The 16948-nt window shown below is 40.6% G+C and overlaps 5 protein-coding genes across 14 annotated transcripts; 2 read left to right on the top strand and 3 right to left on the bottom strand.

Moving 5' to 3' along the window:
- The first annotated feature begins 1382 nt into the window (after window positions 1-1382).
- On the top strand, window positions 1383-3237 carry Lamtor2 (Late endosomal/lysosomal adaptor, MAPK and MTOR activator 2). 2 transcript variants are annotated; one of them, XR_003389924.1, is made up of 4 exons: window positions 1383-1833; window positions 2006-2168; window positions 2275-2681; window positions 2765-3237. XR_003389924.1 is itself a non-coding variant. In XM_018034971.2 (3 exons), exons 1-3 carry the CDS (start codon window positions 1766-1768, stop codon window positions 2422-2424), a joined length of 381 nt encoding a protein of 126 aa, XP_017890460.1. In that variant the 5' UTR covers window positions 1383-1765; the 3' UTR covers window positions 2425-2693. The 2 variants fall into 2 exon arrangements, 1 of the variants encoding a protein (XP_017890460.1); XM_018034971.2 differs by lacking the exon at window positions 2765-3237 and having other exon boundaries at window positions 2275-2693.
- On the bottom strand, window positions 3168-7164 carry inc (BTB/POZ domain-containing protein inc). The gene is made up of 4 exons (XM_026818742.1): window positions 6904-7164; window positions 6394-6690; window positions 6073-6201; window positions 3168-5305 (listed from the first exon to the last, which is right to left on the bottom strand). The coding sequence occupies exons 1-4, from the start codon at window positions 7156-7158 to the stop codon at window positions 5276-5278; spliced, it is 711 nt and encodes a 236-aa protein (XP_026674543.1). The 5' UTR covers window positions 7159-7164; the 3' UTR covers window positions 3168-5275.
- A 214-nt stretch (window positions 7165-7378) lies between these two features.
- On the top strand, window positions 7379-13212 carry LOC108631216 (glucose-induced degradation protein 4 homolog). Of its 8 annotated transcripts, XR_003389923.1 has the most exons (7): window positions 7379-8117; window positions 8660-8827; window positions 8908-9140; window positions 9312-9371; window positions 11241-11617; window positions 12740-12944; window positions 13016-13212. XR_003389923.1 is itself a non-coding variant. In XM_018034967.2 (5 exons), the coding sequence occupies exons 1-5, from the start codon at window positions 7971-7973 to the stop codon at window positions 11302-11304; spliced, it is 672 nt and encodes a 223-aa protein (XP_017890456.1). In that variant the 5' UTR covers window positions 7379-7970; the 3' UTR covers window positions 11305-11715. The 8 variants fall into 8 exon arrangements, 4 of the variants coding, with proteins under 4 accessions (XP_017890456.1, XP_017890457.1, XP_026674545.1 ...); XR_001916919.2 differs by lacking the exon at window positions 12740-12944; XR_001916921.2 differs by lacking the exons at window positions 12740-12944; window positions 13016-13212 and having other exon boundaries at window positions 11241-11391; window positions 11468-11715.
- On the bottom strand, window positions 11714-12832 carry LOC108631213 (uncharacterized). The gene is made up of 3 exons (XM_018034963.2): window positions 12490-12832; window positions 12040-12398; window positions 11714-11965 (listed from the first exon to the last, which is right to left on the bottom strand). The coding sequence occupies exons 1-3, from the start codon at window positions 12809-12811 to the stop codon at window positions 11783-11785; spliced, it is 864 nt and encodes a 287-aa protein (XP_017890452.1). The 5' UTR covers window positions 12812-12832; the 3' UTR covers window positions 11714-11782.
- Rab40 (RAS oncogene family member Rab40) lies at window positions 13165-16816 on the bottom strand. 2 transcript variants are annotated; one of them, XM_018034962.2, is made up of 4 exons: window positions 16417-16816; window positions 15724-15917; window positions 15417-15639; window positions 13165-15326 (listed from the first exon to the last, which is right to left on the bottom strand). In XM_018034962.2, exons 1-4 carry the CDS (start codon window positions 16424-16426, stop codon window positions 15019-15021), a joined length of 735 nt encoding a protein of 244 aa, XP_017890451.1. In that variant the 5' UTR covers window positions 16427-16816; the 3' UTR covers window positions 13165-15018. The 2 variants fall into 2 exon arrangements, with proteins under 2 accessions (XP_017890451.1, XP_017890450.1); XM_018034961.2 differs by having other exon boundaries at window positions 16261-16816.
- Window positions 16817-16948: the final 132 nt, after the last annotated feature.

Below are 16948 nucleotides of genomic sequence, written 5' to 3' on the forward strand. Positions count from 1 at the left end.
TCAGGGATTAGCAATGTTCAAAAGAACGATACTACGACGAGACGCGTTCTTCCATTTTTGCTTTCACCGTACTCACGATGTTGTTCATCATTTTACATCGTGCGGTACTTTCAGTGAACTCAGTAAAAATGATAAAATTAATGGTATATGCGATAATGCTCCTGAAACGATATGATAAAATAAGGCTGCCGTCAATTTTCCGTTAATAGGAACACTTGGCTCGAAACAATAAAACGTAAATCATCTAATTGGGCGTTTTACTTTTTTAAATTCGAGGACACAATTCTATATTTTATGTATTATCTTTTAAGCGAAGCTATCTGGTTTTCGTTTTCCGGGTCAGGAAGTGCGGAAGCGACAAGGTCGCGCGTCCTACGGATCCACACTTATACGAGGCGTTCTCATGACAGTTCATCGAGGAATACGAAATTCGTTAGCCCTTCATTGCTCAACGTGCTCCGTTCTTTCACCAGGAATCGGCCACAAAATAGTTTCGTCCAGTTTAAAAAACAGAAACTTGGATTCGAATTTACAAGTATCGTACTTCGGTCTATGTCAGATACTGCCCTTCTACATATACAAATAATACGTAATTAAATACATACCACCGATCAGTGGGAAAATTGCTGGTGCAGCAGCAAAGGCACATGTTTTCACTTAACGACAGGTGGTTTAATTGGTAAGCTTCCCGTGCGATAACGAGCCGCCTCGTGACACTTTCTTTTACAAGTAGAGTTTCGACGCTGATCCTCTTGGCTCAAATCGTATTCCAATTCCAACAGCGTAAAATTTATTTTTCTCGCTGTACGTGACATATTCTATTGATAATAGAACAGCGATAAGTCTGCGTATCTACGACAAAGATGACAGTAAGAATATCCTCTGTTGCCTGTTTAAAATCTATGACGGCTCGAATTGATCTGATGAAACTGAAAATGTTCGGCATCCGCTTAATTTAATCGATCGTTGTAAATTTTTCAAACTGATTACTGTTCAAAGCTACAGAGGTTCTTCTTAGATTCTCTGTATTCAAACCACAGAGCGCCACCGCCATACGATCCGATCCGATGGAAGATCCTCTGCAATCCTCTGTTTGACCGTGATCCGTCTCCTCCACCTCGTCGTCCTGAGGATCAGGCTGCGCTGCCTCTTCTTTCTTACATATATGTATACTCTCATCTGCTCTCATCTAAATGTAAAAATAATTTTTAGCACTAACTCCTACCGATGGCGTCATCATCCGGAGATAGTGCTACCTCTTACAACTTATTTATATTCTCCTAATACAAAGTATATATTTTCAGCCATTTACGCTAGATGGCGCTACGAGCGCCTCGCAACGTCACGTGACGTTAGTATAACCTCTGGTATAACTTATTAGAGAGGCAACGATAGTGCCCTCTACCGGGACTTGGAACTTGGATATGCGGATACGCGCGTACCTATAGCGCTAACCTAACCTATATTCAGTATCATTCTCTCTTGTCATGCTCTTTCGATGCAAACTTGAATTTATAAGAAAATTGGTCAAAAACGATCCATTGTTCCTTTTCACATATATGCAATTCTATTTAATTTTGATGGTACTGTAATAATTTGTTGTACGGAACAGAACCATGAAACGGTCAGTGTCGATACTTCTTGCCGAGTGATATCGAGTATATGACGCGATCAGACGCCATCAAATATTGAGTCAAAGCACTTGTCCACATAACCTGAGCAACCTGAAATACCCGAACGATATCATATATTTCCGTGTGAAATTATGTTGAAACCAAAAGCTTTGACACAAGTACTCAGTCAAGCTAATACTGGCGGTGTCGAAAATACATTGTAAGTAAAGATCTACGTGTTCCTTATTATTTTAAGGTTATACGAGAATGTCTGCTTGTTTGCGACGCGTTACGGTGATCGTATCGATGATATCACTAACTCGTAATCAAAAACGAAATATTGTTGTAGGTACATTTCTATGATCAAATGTCGCTTGAGAACTTGTTTTCAGATTATTGAATCGAGATGGTGGGTTATTAGCGTACAGTGGTTACGGAGACAAAGATGCAAGAGTGACTGCCGCTATTACGAGTAATATTTGGTCGGCTTATGAAAAGAATGGACGGAACGCGTTCAAGGAAGATGAATTACAATTTGTGTTAATGGATTGCGTGGTACGACACGTTTCGTTGTTTCGTCAAGCTCTGTAATTACGCGTATACAGAAATTTCTTATTAAATCATTCCAGGCGAGAGAATGATAACGAATTAATTATTCTAGGAGGGCAAAGTCGTGATCACCGAAGTTGCAAACCTGTTGTTATGTCTATACGCCAAAGAAAATGTTGGGTTCGGCTTGTTGAGAGAGAAAGCTCAAGCCTTGGCGAGATATCTCGATCAACCGTTAAAAACGATAGCTAACATGCCTTAGAATTCGTGTTTAGATATATAAAATAATTAAAGTGATCAGATGGAACTTGTTTTTGATACGTGCGATATTGCAAATATTTATTAAACAATTATTTCTATAATACCGTGTATAGTAATATCGATTCAATTGGGATTTTACAAACTTTCACCAATGTAATTCGGACAATATATACTACGGAAATCATTGCATCGGAGTTTATTTATCATTTCGTACGTCTTCGTTCGGAAGCGAAACGCAAGGAAATAAATAGAGACCAGGTATAATCGTAATCGTTAATGTGTAATGACTCAGAATTTTTTATCACCTTTCAAACACATGCTACTCATTCATTTTCTTACAGCGTGTCAAATAATTCGATCTCGTGAACCTCGTTACATACGTTATAAAAGGTACTGAAACGAGCCTCATCGCTTTCATTGGAACTGATCGTCATACGATTTGAAATTCATTACGCTATTTTAAGATATATTCTATATAGGTGAATATGCGTAGCTATGCGACGCGATTCTATAGTCTCGTTATCGTTACTTATTTTCTCGTACTACTACTACTACTACTACTACTACGACGTCCGAACGTACGTCAGTTATGATTACAAATCTTTTCATGGAGATATAGAGCGTGAAGTTTTTCGACACGAGTAGTCTTCGGACGTACAGAACTGAACAGAATAATATTGCATGGAACTAAATTCATTCGTGGCGCGTATGATTAATATTTAAAGTAATTATCAAACGTGTACATGGTTTACAAATGGAATTGCTTTTATTTCAGATTCTGCATTTGCCTGCGAATAAATTCTTATTTGCGTCACTTTACGTATATTTATCCTACATCCTCTTAAATATTATTACTGGTATTAAAATGTACTCTCGAATGGATATAAATATTACTTTCTCTTTCCTAACAATAAACATCGAACAACGAATAGATTTAGAAATATGTCTATGAAAGTATAAACTCTTTCACGTAGCGAGTTTTATATATATTATACATATTATTACATGAATCCCTATGCTCACGTCACGATAATAGTATGTACGCATACTAATATCGGGTAAATGAACGACGTGAAATTAAGTTACAAAGCAATAACGCTTTTAGTACACCGTGACCGATGGTATGTGTATGTACACGTCGCAGGAAACGATCGATGTTGGTCCTAACGTTCCTGCCGAGTCCCTTCGGTGCGAACGGTGATAAGTATCGCAGGATGAAACGAGAAACTCCCGTTAAACGACGTAGTCCGTCCGTTTTCCGGTCGTCCCACGTCGTTGAAACCGTGTCGTTATTATCGTTCGCAGAGTACGCGCGTCTAACAAACGTCCTCGCTGAATCGTTCTACAATTCTCGTAAGACCCTCACGTGGACGTACGTACACGCGTGGATACGATATACAATTCGTTATAATATATATATATATATATATATATCTTATAATGGGCATAACGTGGCTCTAAGGTACGATGATTCATACGATGGTACATACGATTCTTCTCTTCTCATCGTGAATCAATGCTTGAAATATGAGTATATTGTCTACGACGCTTCCTTGATAGGCCTTCCGACAATTGACGACCCACGATGATACCTGTGTCACAGAGCGCATGAAACATCTGCGATCATCGAGTTACCATTGTCGAGTCGTCATCTGTCAATAAGTAGATGTATCGTAAATGAAAGTAACCGAGAGAGGACAGTGAAAATAATCATCTAACGTGTGCCTTTTGACTTACAATTAAATCGTTCGTTCACCCTTCGCGCCGAACTACAGTATCGTATAGAAATCACGTGTTCAAATAGAGACTAACGAGATCTCATTCGGTTCGAACGGTTCTTTCGAACTGTGTTCGGTGTCGCGAACATTTCTACGTTCCATTCATACACGTATCCATGCGAACGATGCGAGATAAATTGCTTTTGCTAAAAATTACGCTCATCACTTTGTTCTTTCTCTCTCCCTCCCTATTTTGTCCACGTCGCTGTTCACAGTCGTAACATCGTCGTATCGGTTAATAAAAAGTATCGTGTTAGACGTACAAACGTTATCTTTATATTTTACAGCGGCAGTGCGAAGGTCTTTAAATGAATTTCGGTAAATGACGATAACAGACGATCAGAAAGGAAAATGATGTTTCTACAACTCGTTACAAAAAGATAAACTATTCAATACTAGAGAGAGAGTATTTGTATCCGTTGTAGAAATTTGTATGAAAGAGATTGCCTTTACGAATGCTATTGTCGTTTAAACTGTGACAGTGAAACTGAATAATAAATGATATAATAAATTGTTTTCGTCGTAGCATTCGCCGATGTCCACGATCGTACACACATATACGCGTACGTACATATTAACAGCTTTGCGCCCGGTAAATTTTTCTTTTCCTCAACGTCGTTCGACGGTCGCGGATTACCAGCGAGTACGGCTTTACCTCAACGGTAATTACTAACTCCGATATAAAACGTATGATCCCACGTGGAACGGTCGTTCCCGTCGTTCCACTTTATGTTCACTTTCTGCTCAATCGTTCGTTCGTCGACGACGAAGATGATCTCGTCAACGTGCAACAGTCTCGGTCGTTTCAAGCTATCGTTTCAAGCTATCGTTCCGTATCGTTGTACGATACGATTAACTGTTTAGTTGAAGAGATAGAAGGAGGATATTATATCTTTCCATTATTTCTCCTCAGTCATCCTTATTGCCACGTCGAAGAAATGGAACAACGAGCAACGAACAGGGAAAACTGAAACCCTTACATGTACGTAGAAATAAAAACAGTCTTCGTCTTGTGTTGCTGCACGGTCGATTTAATTAAGCGAAGCGAGAAAAGAAAAGGACGGATTTTATAGATTACATGCGAGAACCCTTCTGCTGTAGAACCTAAAATACAATTTATTGATTGGAACACAGTGTCGTATCGTATTAAAAATAGAAGAATACAAAGATTAGATTTCACGAGAAGTAGCATTGTTCAGCCTCTGTATATTGTTGTATACGAACAAAACATAATGACGAAACGTGAGATTTCACCGTCGAGGAGGATATTTGCCTAACGTCCTCGACGAGTGTGTTATTCAACGTGCACGTGACAACGAGCAAAAACCGTGCAGGACAACAGGGTAAAAGTAACTAAACCAATAAAAGAAACAAATCGTTTATTTAACGTATTATGGCATGCGATACAAAAATCGTGATGTAACGAATACAGCAAATATTAGAGGCGGAACATGCTCGTGTAAATGATCTGACCAACTGTTTCTCAATTATCTTTTCATATCAATCAGAGAAATTAAACGTAACGTGATAATACTGAATTCCTTCATGTTCCACTGACTAATCGTCTACCGTTCTTTGGGTAACTGGACGATATTCCATTATTGAAATTAATCACGACGAGATTAATAAACTAAAATTATGCACGTAAGTACGAACGTGTGTCTGTGTGTGTGTGTGCGCGCGCGCGTGTGTGTGTGATACGAGAAGACGAGATGAGGTGAACTCGTTGGAAATCTCCATACCCGATCCCGATGGTATTGAATTTAACGTTAAGGGGGACGACGACAACGACGACGACGTCCCTCTTCTCATGGAATCATTCGATGGAAAGTGTATGTGACATAAAAAGTTTGAGAATGCTAGAGCGGTACCTTGACACGATCCGTTGATTCTTGTTCTTTGCTATTGAGTTGAGTGGCCCCGTATTCTCTACTGACCACGCATAGAAATTCAGCATGATCGTCGTTTCCGTAATTATATTGAGATCCTATATTGATTAACTGCAACGCGTGAAAGTCACATTTTATTTCGTACGATTCATAGGCATTGTATCGTGGGAATGGCAGCAATGGAAATGGAACGAGATCAACGTCGTTGTTCGCGTCGAACCATTGACCGTCATCCATACGACAAAATTATTTGAGACGCTTAAAACCGTACCGTATAATTTTAATTAGACACGCTTGTAATACCTGTTCAAACTTCCATCCGTCGGACATGGTCGACACCATCTGAGTCAACTCGTCCTCGTGACACTGAATAACTCTATAAACGTGTTTCTTCGAATCCCTCAGAGGTCTGGTATCTCTCGATATGATTCTCTCTTTGACTAGTCGAATAAGTTCTGTGATATTATAAAATTCCGCTTCTTCCAAAACACCTTCTTCCGTTAAATCTTTGTTAATCACCAGTTTCCCATGACGTAAGTAATTTAAAACAGGACTGAAATACGTTGGGTCACGGTCTATCAAGTATGCCCCTGTCTGATCCTGCGAAACGTGCCAACAACTTGATCGCAAATCGTGTACGTATACGCGCATCGGTAGGCATTGGAAAATTACGAAACGTTATTTTACGCATCGAACGATGTAGTCAGAATATAGGAACATATATACGTATCCGCGCATCGAGGAGGATATTTTTCTATCGTTCGTTAACGTTTCGAAAGTTCGCGGTTACCTCTATGATAAACATCAACTAACCCTGTCCGAGATCAGGTCAGAGTCTTCTTGACACAGTCGGTAGAGGAACGAGTTGGGATCTCTGGACAAAGTAGTTTTCGTCGTCAAAAAGTATGTTCCACCAATGTTCAACCGAACCCACTGATTATTACACCGCTTTTGAACATGATTCTCTGTCATTTCGTGTGAATTCGTGTCACTGAAATCCGCCGCCATTGCCATTCCTGCTGTTCCTGCTTCGAGACGCGAGTCACGCGAGCATGAAACAACAAGCATGAAACGAAACGAGCAGCAGCAGCGACTCCACTGCTCGCAGACTCGCAGCAGGTCACACCATCTACCGTTCACGGCTGCGAACAACTTGACCAAAATCATTTCAAGTATGTGTACACGTGGCATGTATACGCATGTACACATACACGTGCGTACGTGTGTGCACGTAGAAAATTGTCACGTCGTACGGTGGCGGGAAAGCGCCAAACGAAACTGTTATTCAAGAAAAAAATAAACTGAAACGATTGTTGGTCGTGTATGATGTACATCCTTTCGAGTTGCAATTCATGTGTTGATTGGTGTATCAGCTGACGAAAATTAGGCTCCAACGATACCAAATAAATCGACGATACAGAAGCGTAAGATGTGATAAGATATGTGAGAAACAAAGGAAAACGATGTTTAAACGATCGACGAGAAATAATATCTGCGCATCCGGCAGAATGCTCAAGTTCCATCCATCCATGTGACATATATATATAGAAATTAGAAGCGTGTATGTGTAGAAAGAAGTGGAAGAAAACAAGTGAAAATATTGGTTTTCCATTTTGGTAGCGGAAGACCGTCTTGTTCCGTATCGACGAAAAGTATAATTTAAATCGTCGATTCACGCGAGGGGATAAGTATTTTTTTCGACGGCTACGCCGAACTGGTTCCTCGGTAAAAAGTAGCACCGCGAGTGTGTCTGGGTTCGAGGCTTCATATAAATACATCTACGTCCAGAAAATTACCGGCAGTCATTGCGAGAAAGTCCTGTGATGAAGGGATCGTCGCCCAGACGGGGCAAATTGTAAGACCGTTCACTTGAGCCGAGAATGCCGGTGAAAGTTGACGTAGTACCACCACCGCCCGCAAACTCGAAGCAGCCGGGTGTCACAAAATCATTGCTTTACAACGGTTCACGATTTCAAGGTTCCCAAAAGTCTAAGGGAAACAGTTACGACGTAGAAGTAGTTCTACAGGTTAGTTACCCCCCGTCGTTTCTGGAAATTGCGGCCACACCGAGAGTCTGTCTCTTTCGTCGCATCTTTGACATCTGTCCAGTGTTCACCGCGTAACGAACCATGGCTACGACTACGTGTGTTTCACCTCTTAGAGCATTTAGCTGTGAAACTCTGCACGTTTTTCTCCCACGTCGTTCTCTCGTCGTCGACATCGATGGGTTCGATGCACGTATATTGTTTACACGTCCGAACGATTCCGATAATGCCTGTGCGTGCCAACGGGATTTTCAAACATCTACGCTCTCGAAGCGCACTGTACGAGCGTACTCGCTCGCTCCAGATTTTTCCGTCATTCCGATTTTTTAACATTCGTGCAACATGGTTATTTTCACGTTGACGGGCGTGCACGGACGGGATGATGATGATGAAACGTATCGTATGAATTTGTAAATAGAGAAGTTCTCGGTGTAGACGTCGAGATCCCCTGGATCTACGACGCGCGATTTCGGAAACAACGAACAAAATTAAAACGGATATTAACGAATTTCTTTTTATCGCAGCACGTGGACGAAGAGAACAGTTATTTATGTGGCTACCTAAAAATCAAGGGTCTCACAGAAGAATTTCCTACTCTGACCACGTTCTTTGACGGTGAAATTATATCTAAAAAATATCCATTCTTAACTCGTAAATGGGACGCGGACGAAGATGTCGATAGGAAACATTGGGTTTGTATCCGTTCCGGCAGACCGTGTTGTCCACCTCGTTTAACATTTATTATTACTGTCATATCTGTTTGTTATTGTAGAGCAAATTCGAGTCGTTTCGTCAGTACGCCAAGACATTTAATTCAGATACGTTCGATTACGAGGCTTTAAAGGGAACCGATTTTGTTTTTATGAGGTGGAAGGAACATTTTTTAGTGCCCGACCATACCATTAAAGATATCAACGGTGCCTCGTTCGCAGGATTTTACTATATTTGCTTTCAAAAATCTGCTGCCACGATCGAAGGCTTTTATTATCATCGTAGTTCCGAGTGGTAATATCATTTTATTTATACCTAATCTAGTAGACGAAATTATATTTGGTTGTTGACTTTGTAATGCATTAATACAAGGATGCGATCCGTTCTTTTATGTCCGCACATTGTACGCGCTACGCGTTTCAAATCGTTTTTAATTATCATCGATGTTCTTCCGATCTGTTTTAGGTATCAGTCCTTAAATTTAAAACACGTCCCGGAGCATAGCATACAAATCTACGAATTCAGGTGAAATCAATGGCTTACTCGATTATCTCCAAATTCACATTTTACCTCTGTTAGCATACAGATCTCATAAAATTCCTAATCTCTGAACTATAATTCGACTCAGTTCGTTGACCAACGAGAATTTTTAAATTGTTTATTAGTAGAGTGTAAGGTCGCCGGTGGTGAGGGACTCGACCGCTTCGACCGAGTATTTCTTAGTCTCTTTTGCCTTCGTTTTTCTTCTCTCTTCTTTTTTCTATTATTATTATTATTAAAATAGTAATTTACGACGCGCGACGTACACACTATATATTTACTTTATATAAATGTTAGACGTGTCATGAAAGAAACGTTGTAACGAACGGCGGCGATGAGAATTCCAGTCATTCGGACATCTCGACTATGAATTAGTTATTATCGATGTTCATTGTAAGATGTTTTATCGAAATAAATTGATCCATGTTTTTTGTCAATTACTTAAAACGTTGTTGATTATTTGCTATTTCTATTCGCCGTTACGAGACGTTGTAATATCTGATTTGAAGTTCGCCGCTCTCTGATACGAGTAGGGTAGGTACTCCTTTTTCAACTTACCGAACGATACGTTTACCGTTTATCAGAGGAAACAATTCGACGAATTATGCGAACGAAAAGATTCCTGAGGCGACGCTTCGGCAGGAGTAACGGTTTAATTATACTTGAATCGATAAGGTCGCTACTCGTCCGAATGACCAAACGACCGCATGGACACTTTACTTTCCATTCGTATTCGGATATTTATGAGATCTGTTTGCTCGAAATGAAAGAACGGTGGTGACGATCGAATGAATTGACGCGGCGTGAATGAAAACGGAAAGGGAATCAAACCGGAACATGAAAGTGATTTTAAAATATCATCTCGACACGTCGACGTCTCTCTCTCTCTCTCTCTCTCTCTCTCTCTCTCTCTCTCTCTCTCTCTCTCTCTATACTTCCCGATCCCTCTTTCGTCGTTGGGCATCATGATACAGACAGATGATCAAACGAGAATAATAAATGCAGATTATGACGTAACACCAGGTGTGGAGCGTTGAAAAAGAGATTTTCTTTATTTACCTGTAGAAGCTATAGTTGCTCGACTGATGAACCAGCGACTCTGTTCTGAACGATGACATGAGCGTTAATCGAAATCCTAGTGACAGGTGGATCGGAATCGAGCAAAGAAAGCGTGCTTGGTGTACAAGCGTGCATCCTGAAGCGGCACAATTGTGACGAGCCAAGCGAACAAGAAACGGTCGACGGGTAGAGATTACGTAGATCACACTTGACAGAACAAATTTGATACGAGTTGGCTGTTTATAGAAACCGTAATCTAACGTGATTTTAATAGTGATCGGGAATCTGTTATAAACATAGACGGTCGTAACGCGATTGATCGCAACAGCGATCGGGCTAATTTAACCGAGTTTATCCGTATTTATCGAAGACTAATGATTCTCATCGAATTTCGAATCTCCTTTTAGATGATGTAAAATTTATTCTTTCAACGATAATTGTATAGAAATTTTAACGTTACCACCACCAGAATAGTTGAGACTCGTCTACTACTTAGAAATTTAGAGCCTAGATTTATTAATTAATTAAGGCGCATATAGGACAGAGACGTATCTAGTTGAATCTAAAGCGTGTAATAACATGTATTAAACGAATGATTTATATTAAAATATCTTTATTGTATAATCATATTAATGTATCATCGTTCTTTTCTTTTCTCATCTTCTTGAAATTCAATTGAATTGAATGTAATTGAATGTAATGTTGTTTGAATTCTATGTAACAAGGATCAAGTATGTATATAATTTTATACGCGTTACTCGATCACATTGTTGCTCAACGTTTCCGCTGATACAGATCGAGAAGCGAAACATGTTCTTCCGAACGATCAATTTCGAATCCGGACCGTGTGTCACGGTGAAGACTCATAAGGCAGGATTTCAAATATGATGCAGAAAAAAATATGTGGACACAGGCATTAAAAACGGAATCGACGCTTGTTTCGCGAGTACGTAGCAGCAACAGATTCCGTAGATCCTTATCGTGTCGTATTGATTACTTGCTAAATACTATTATATTTTAAGTACAGGGTGTACGAACGACACGTTCGTTATAAAATCGAAGCCGCTACGAATGAATTGCGAAACGTATGAGACACTTGGATCACCACGTTTAATTTTCCACTATTTTAATCGAGACTAAAACTTCTCTTCCAACGGGACGGGAAACGCACGGTAATTGATTCTAGACAATTTTACCATTAGAACGAGTCGTCGTATCATATATTATTATACAATGTAAATGGTAATAAAGGAATTCGTTCGTGTCAAATTGTGATGGACGATCGCTCGCTCGTTCGTTGGTAAAACGAACCTCTGTCCATACTGTCTGCGTACTGTTTAATCGATGTCGACCAGCGGTCGATCGCCAGAATCTCCAATAATTATTGACGATTCTTCTCTCTTTCTCTTTCTCGACGACCTATTTCTTGCCGGCCCGGTCAACCGTTTAGTTTTTGTAATTGTTCGATTACGTCTGCGATCAACGGTTACGCTCCTTAATTTTCTGCCACGAGTACTTGGCTAAGGTATTAGTTATTAATCATTCGGTTAATCGCTCACTCGCCTAATCGCCTATACTACACACAGCGTGTTACCATGTTACTGGAAGAATACTGGCACAGGCACAACGGTTCCGAGGACATGGACACGGTTGCTTTATGCAACACAGCTTCGAATCCCAAAAATTTCGTATCAAAGTCGAGCTTGGCTTTTATCACATCGGTAAACGAGTTTTGGACCGTCACGAAATTATCGAGATAATCCCGGATCGTTTCTCCCGTGCTGGAACCTCGATCGTCCGTGGAGGGAAACCTGTTCTCTCCTGTGGTCTCCTCGGTCCTGGTATCCTTCGAATCTTTCGAATCGTCGATTTGCTCCGTCGCACCGCGACATCGATCATCCTGCACGTTACGCTCCTCAACGTTCGAATCGGACAGGTCACCTCGCAAGAGATCTAACAAAGGGTCACGATGGTAGAGAAAAACGTGTGTCGGCATAGTTCCGGGCAGCAATTAAAAATGCTCTCTGAGGTGCGATTTACTTGCCAATGAAGTCGTTCAAGTATTCTGAAAAGATTTTGTTACAAGAGAGTAAATGCTTGAAAGCTTCGTCAAGGTTTTTCTGCCTAAAATACGTTCTCGCTAACAGAGCTGATCGTTCGGTCAGATGAGCCGCACCGATCATCGCTTTCGAATTGAACATTCTCCACTGTTTACGAGAGATCTCTGCTTGCCATTCCAAAGCGCAGTCCTCCAGTCTTCTATTGATCGATTTTAACAATTCGTTCGCTTCTAGTAACTGTTGCGGAACGCAGACGTTCCTTTCGTCGGAAGAGGGACGACCGTCGTCCTCGGCCACAGTTGTCATCGCGACCTCTTCTTCGAATTGCACCAACGAAAAATCCAACTTTTTAACAGACCAACATTTTCATTATGATTCATTCGCGCTATTTAGTATACACAGCCGCACCGAGGAACAGCAAATAAAAAATTACAAAACTGTACGCATGAAATAAATTTAGACCGCATCAGTCTTTTATCAAACAATTGAATGAAATCTGTATGATTGCAGCGAGAAGGGAGGGATCGACAGAGAGGACACCATGATTCTGTCACGTTAAACGAACGTTGTTCTGCGTTGTTCGCACGATGATTTTTCTGGAAATTTTGCATCAACGAAATTTACGCGGTATACCCTTGATGAAAGTACAAATCAATGTCTATGTACAAATATTAAACTTTTTATTTTGCAATAAGTATATGAATTAAGACATCGCGTAGTATGTATTTATATGCTGTACGCTGTTCAAATCTTACATTCAGATATCGAGACAGAGTTCGTTAGTATGTTTACGTTCACTGCTATACATTGCAATTTTATAAAATATATCCTTTTCGTATTTATCATAATAGTATGCATGTAGTACGCACGTTCGGGAATCAGATGACAAGATACGATACATCAATCCGATTCGAAAATAGATCAAATTTAGGATTGCTTTCCATTTTCGTAAATCGCTATAGATAAAAATTCAATCGACTATATCCCGTTGTTACATACCCCGGCCCGCACGCTCATTAACATTAATACTTAATAATCATAATAATAATAATAATAATAATAATGACGACCGCTTTCATATAGATCGTTCAATTTAATTGAAATTTTACTATTTTACACAGTACAAATACAGCTCGTGCTCGTTTTCTCGATGTCGTGTAAACTTTTAAAAAATTACCATACAAATTGTTATTACAGTTTTCGATAAATTTCATGCGCCGTGACCAGCGGTAAGATATATATATATATATATATATACGGTACGTCCTCTCCCACATGACTCATTGACGAATATTCGTTTTAAAATAAAGAACGCAACCAAGATAATGAGAGAAATACAAATGTTACGTTATGTCGTATGATCGCCGATATTACGGTGTGAGACATCGTATCTCGTACATCAATCTTTTCTAATGAAATTTATCAAAATACATCGGAGTATGAACAAGTCGTTTCGTATTTACACAATGCGCAACGTAATATCCGTATTATAGATAAATTATACTGTACACGCGGCTGAACGAGCATACTCTCGTACAATTATATATTAGTTATATATAATAAAGTGAGAAGAAATTAAATAATTAGAGCGAGACGCTCCCGTTATCGCGAGATATACGAGGGCGTGATTCAATTTGTTGTTTCACCTTAATAAATAAAGTAGTTTTTCAACGACGACAGACGAAGAGGAATTAAATATAGTTGACACACTTGTTTTTTAATTGGTTCGAACGGAGCGTAAAATGTAACATAAAGAGGTGACACGACACCACACGACGCTTGGAACGACGATCCTCGCGTAGGTACACAATTAACGAACGTTAAAATAAAGATTGTTCAGACTGAACCTCGGACAATCATCATTACATCATCCCTCGCGTTCTATCATCCGATCAACAGCTGCTCTATACTAATCAGCCTATACTATTATTCCTAGTCTACACCACAACCTTCGTAGACTCGGTGAACTTGTACTTTTTTATTCATTTCCTGCTCCGATACTTATACCGATTCGTTTAAAAATAAAGAGATGTTGTGCATGAAACATCATATGAAAATGTAATCGTGTATTTCGACTCGGCCGCTGACCGACTCCATCGATCAATGTACAACTGCTTTTCCAATAAACTGAATTACCTCCCTCCCGCCCGGCCGCTCTCTGATCACGCAAGGCAATTCCCGAACCTTTGGCGATGTTACAAGTGTAATTCGAACATCGCTTCGGTCGATACGCACACGAAATCAGTTTTTCTTAAGCTCGTCATCATCGTTTTTATTCGCGTAGAAACCTCGGAAAATATTCGTATACCGTAAAAAACCAATTGAACGTGCAGGTATGTGTACTCCGTTTGCTCATATATAATAATATTTTCACTAGTCCGAGTTGATTTTTCATGTTGATTCCGAACGGTTCCTTTATCCGATTCCTCTATCGTTTCTAATGGCACGTGTCGAACAGGGAAGGAAGAATTACAGAGATGTATTTACAGAGATGTAAACGTATAAAATTACTCTCAAGATATCGTGCAAGAATTGCGACCGACGCAACTGGTACGAGTGTCTGTTATACTGCCGGGCGAACTAGCCAGAGTTGCTAAACCATTATGACCGACACCGACGAAACGTAATTTTCGATGATGAGAGCTCAGACTCTTGCTAGAGCTCAACGATCTGTTCCCATTGTACCTTAATTGAGAAGTAGTCGTCATCGCGTAAGATTTCAGGTGAGATTTAATCGACTTGGGCAATGGAAGTTGATCGATACCATAAACCGTTGTTCTCGCGACTATCGCGCGACACGCGAGTTCTTGGAGGCTGAGAACTGAAAGCGAACACACAGTTGAGACACGCGTTAATGTACGATCGCTTTTACCGAAACCTGTATGCCGATGTAAAAATATAAATTCGTTACCTTTGTTGGATCGCCACAATCTTTCCATACCGTTACGGTGTAAAGCCATCCGCGAAAGTTCGGAAAAGCTCTCGCGGATGTTGAAATCACAGAGCGGCGAAACCTCGAAGAATGCCATATGATTCTTAGCTGCGTACGTTTCGGCATCGCGTTCCCCGACTTGTCTCTTAAACGCTAAATGGAGCCGATTGCCGACGAGTACTTTCGGTACACCGGGGGCGTGCTACGGCACATAAACATGGTAAAAGTGATCAATCGACGCGAGTACAACGATACAGAAGAAAATAATCCAACTGTTCTTGCATACCTCTTCGACTTCCTTCAGCCATCTGTCTATGCCGTCGAACGACCATTTATTGGTAATATCGTAGACCAAAAATATACCTTGAGCCCCACGAGAATACGATCTGATTATTGTACAAAATCTACCTTGGCCCGATGTGTCCCATAATTGTAACTTCACTCTTTTTCCATCCAATAAAATAGTGGTGGTCTTGTACGCTAGAAAAAGCGAATATCGTTATTGTTATAAGTCGAATGTACACGCGTATACTTTCGATCTTCGAAAGGCTACAATCGTGAGAAGAAATCAAGACAATTTTTTCTCCGTGACGACGACGACGACGACGACGACGACGACGGTCATCAATGAGATCAACGGGGGAGGAGGTCTTTCTAAAAACCGTGTATGTTCATTACGACCGTAGACGCGGCGGCGTTTCGTATTTCGACCGTCTACCGATCACTGAACGCGATATGGTACGGTTAAGTGAACACGACGCGAACACGTTGCGAGAAGTCTGGCAGAACGTCGTAGAAAATAACGATAAGCGTAAAATAATACCACTGCCGCTGCAGAACGGAGATTCCGCGGCACCATCTTCCAAACCACTCAAGATTTCTTGTTTCCCAACATCGCTGTCACCCACCAGCAGAAATTTCAGAAGATAATCGTATTGTTTTTCCTGACGAGACTTTGTCGTGCCGCTGTGCTGCTCACCTGTAGCCATAATACCCCTCTATTGTGAACCCTGGGCATACTACAGGCAAACCACTGACGACACCACCGTCTGACACCTTCGACTTCCACGCGTTTTTTAGTATCCGTCGACGGAGAAACCTTTCTGACGAGTCGTTCACGCGAGTCAAACCATACTGCACCCAACCGCATCAAGTCCTGTTCGCGCGTCGACGACTGACAATTTTTTCTGCCCTCAACAGAAATCATAACAAAACGAGAATAAAATCCATTTCGCACTGTATACGTATCATCGTGTGTGCACTATCGGTAAGTTCAATTGTTTAAATGTTCACAACAAACACCGAGTTAATGTCTGCTGGCTGGCTGCCTGCGCTGCCTGCCTGCCTCAGCCTGCTTCAGCCTGCCTGTCAAATTTTTCGAAGGTCAAGTACGTACATATGTATGCATGTACCATATGTATATATATATATATATACATATGCTCGTACGTATGTAGACAAGCTTATCCGTTCCTCGAGCAACGCCGTATGCATATCTACAGCGTGAACGT

Source organism: Ceratina calcarata, unplaced genomic scaffold (genome assembly GCF_001652005.2).
Source record: "Ceratina calcarata isolate Rehan_Ccalc_2016 unplaced genomic scaffold, ASM165200v1 scaffold86.2, whole genome shotgun sequence".
Taxonomy (NCBI): domain Eukaryota; kingdom Metazoa; phylum Arthropoda; class Insecta; order Hymenoptera; family Apidae; genus Ceratina; species Ceratina calcarata.

Bases quoted from the DNA above. Each gene is read 5' to 3' on its own strand.
- Rab40 (XM_018034961.2), bottom strand. From the start codon at position 16,426: ATGGCTACAGGTGAGCAGCACAGCGGCACGACAAAGTCTCGTCAGGAA. The intron at 15,918-16,260 runs GTATTATTTTAC...CGCTTTTTCTAG, and splicing joins TCCGTTCTGCAGCGGCAGTG to CGTACAAGACCACCACTATT. The intron at 15,327-15,416 runs GTAACGAATTTA...GTTCGCTTTCAG, and splicing joins ATTGTGGCGATCCAACAAAG to TTCTCAGCCTCCAAGAACTC.
- LOC108631213 (XM_018034963.2), bottom strand. From the start codon at position 12,811: ATGACAACTGTGGCCGAGGACGACGGTCGTCCCTCTTCCGACGAAAGG. The intron at 12,399-12,489 runs GCAAGTAAATCG...ACCCTTTGTTAG, and splicing joins ATACTTGAACGACTTCATTG to ATCTCTTGCGAGGTGACCTG. The intron at 11,966-12,039 runs GTAACACGCTGT...CTAATACCTTAG, and splicing joins AGTATTCTTCCAGTAACATG to CCAAGTACTCGTGGCAGAAA.
- Lamtor2 (XM_018034971.2), top strand. From the start codon at position 1,766: ATGTTGAAACCAAAAGCTTTGACACAAGTACTCAGTCAAGCTAATACT. The intron at 1,834-2,005 runs GTAAGTAAAGAT...ACTTGTTTTCAG, and splicing joins GGCGGTGTCGAAAATACATT to ATTATTGAATCGAGATGGTG. The intron at 2,169-2,274 runs GTACGACACGTT...TAATTATTCTAG, and splicing joins TTGTGTTAATGGATTGCGTG to GAGGGCAAAGTCGTGATCAC.
- inc (XM_026818742.1), bottom strand. From the start codon at position 7,158: ATGCTTGTTGTTTCATGCTCGCGTGACTCGCGTCTCGAAGCAGGAACA. The intron at 6,691-6,903 runs GTTAGTTGATGT...CACGTTTCGCAG, and splicing joins CTGACCTGATCTCGGACAGG to GATCAGACAGGGGCATACTT. The intron at 5,306-6,072 runs GTACCGCTCTAG...ATTGTATTTTAG, and splicing joins AATCAACGGATCGTGTCAAG to GTTCTACAGCAGAAGGGTTC.
- LOC108631216 (XM_018034967.2), top strand. From the start codon at position 7,971: ATGCCGGTGAAAGTTGACGTAGTACCACCACCGCCCGCAAACTCGAAG. The intron at 8,118-8,659 runs GTTAGTTACCCC...TTTTTATCGCAG, and splicing joins ACGTAGAAGTAGTTCTACAG to CACGTGGACGAAGAGAACAG. The intron at 8,828-8,907 runs GTTTGTATCCGT...TTGTTATTGTAG, and splicing joins ATGTCGATAGGAAACATTGG to AGCAAATTCGAGTCGTTTCG.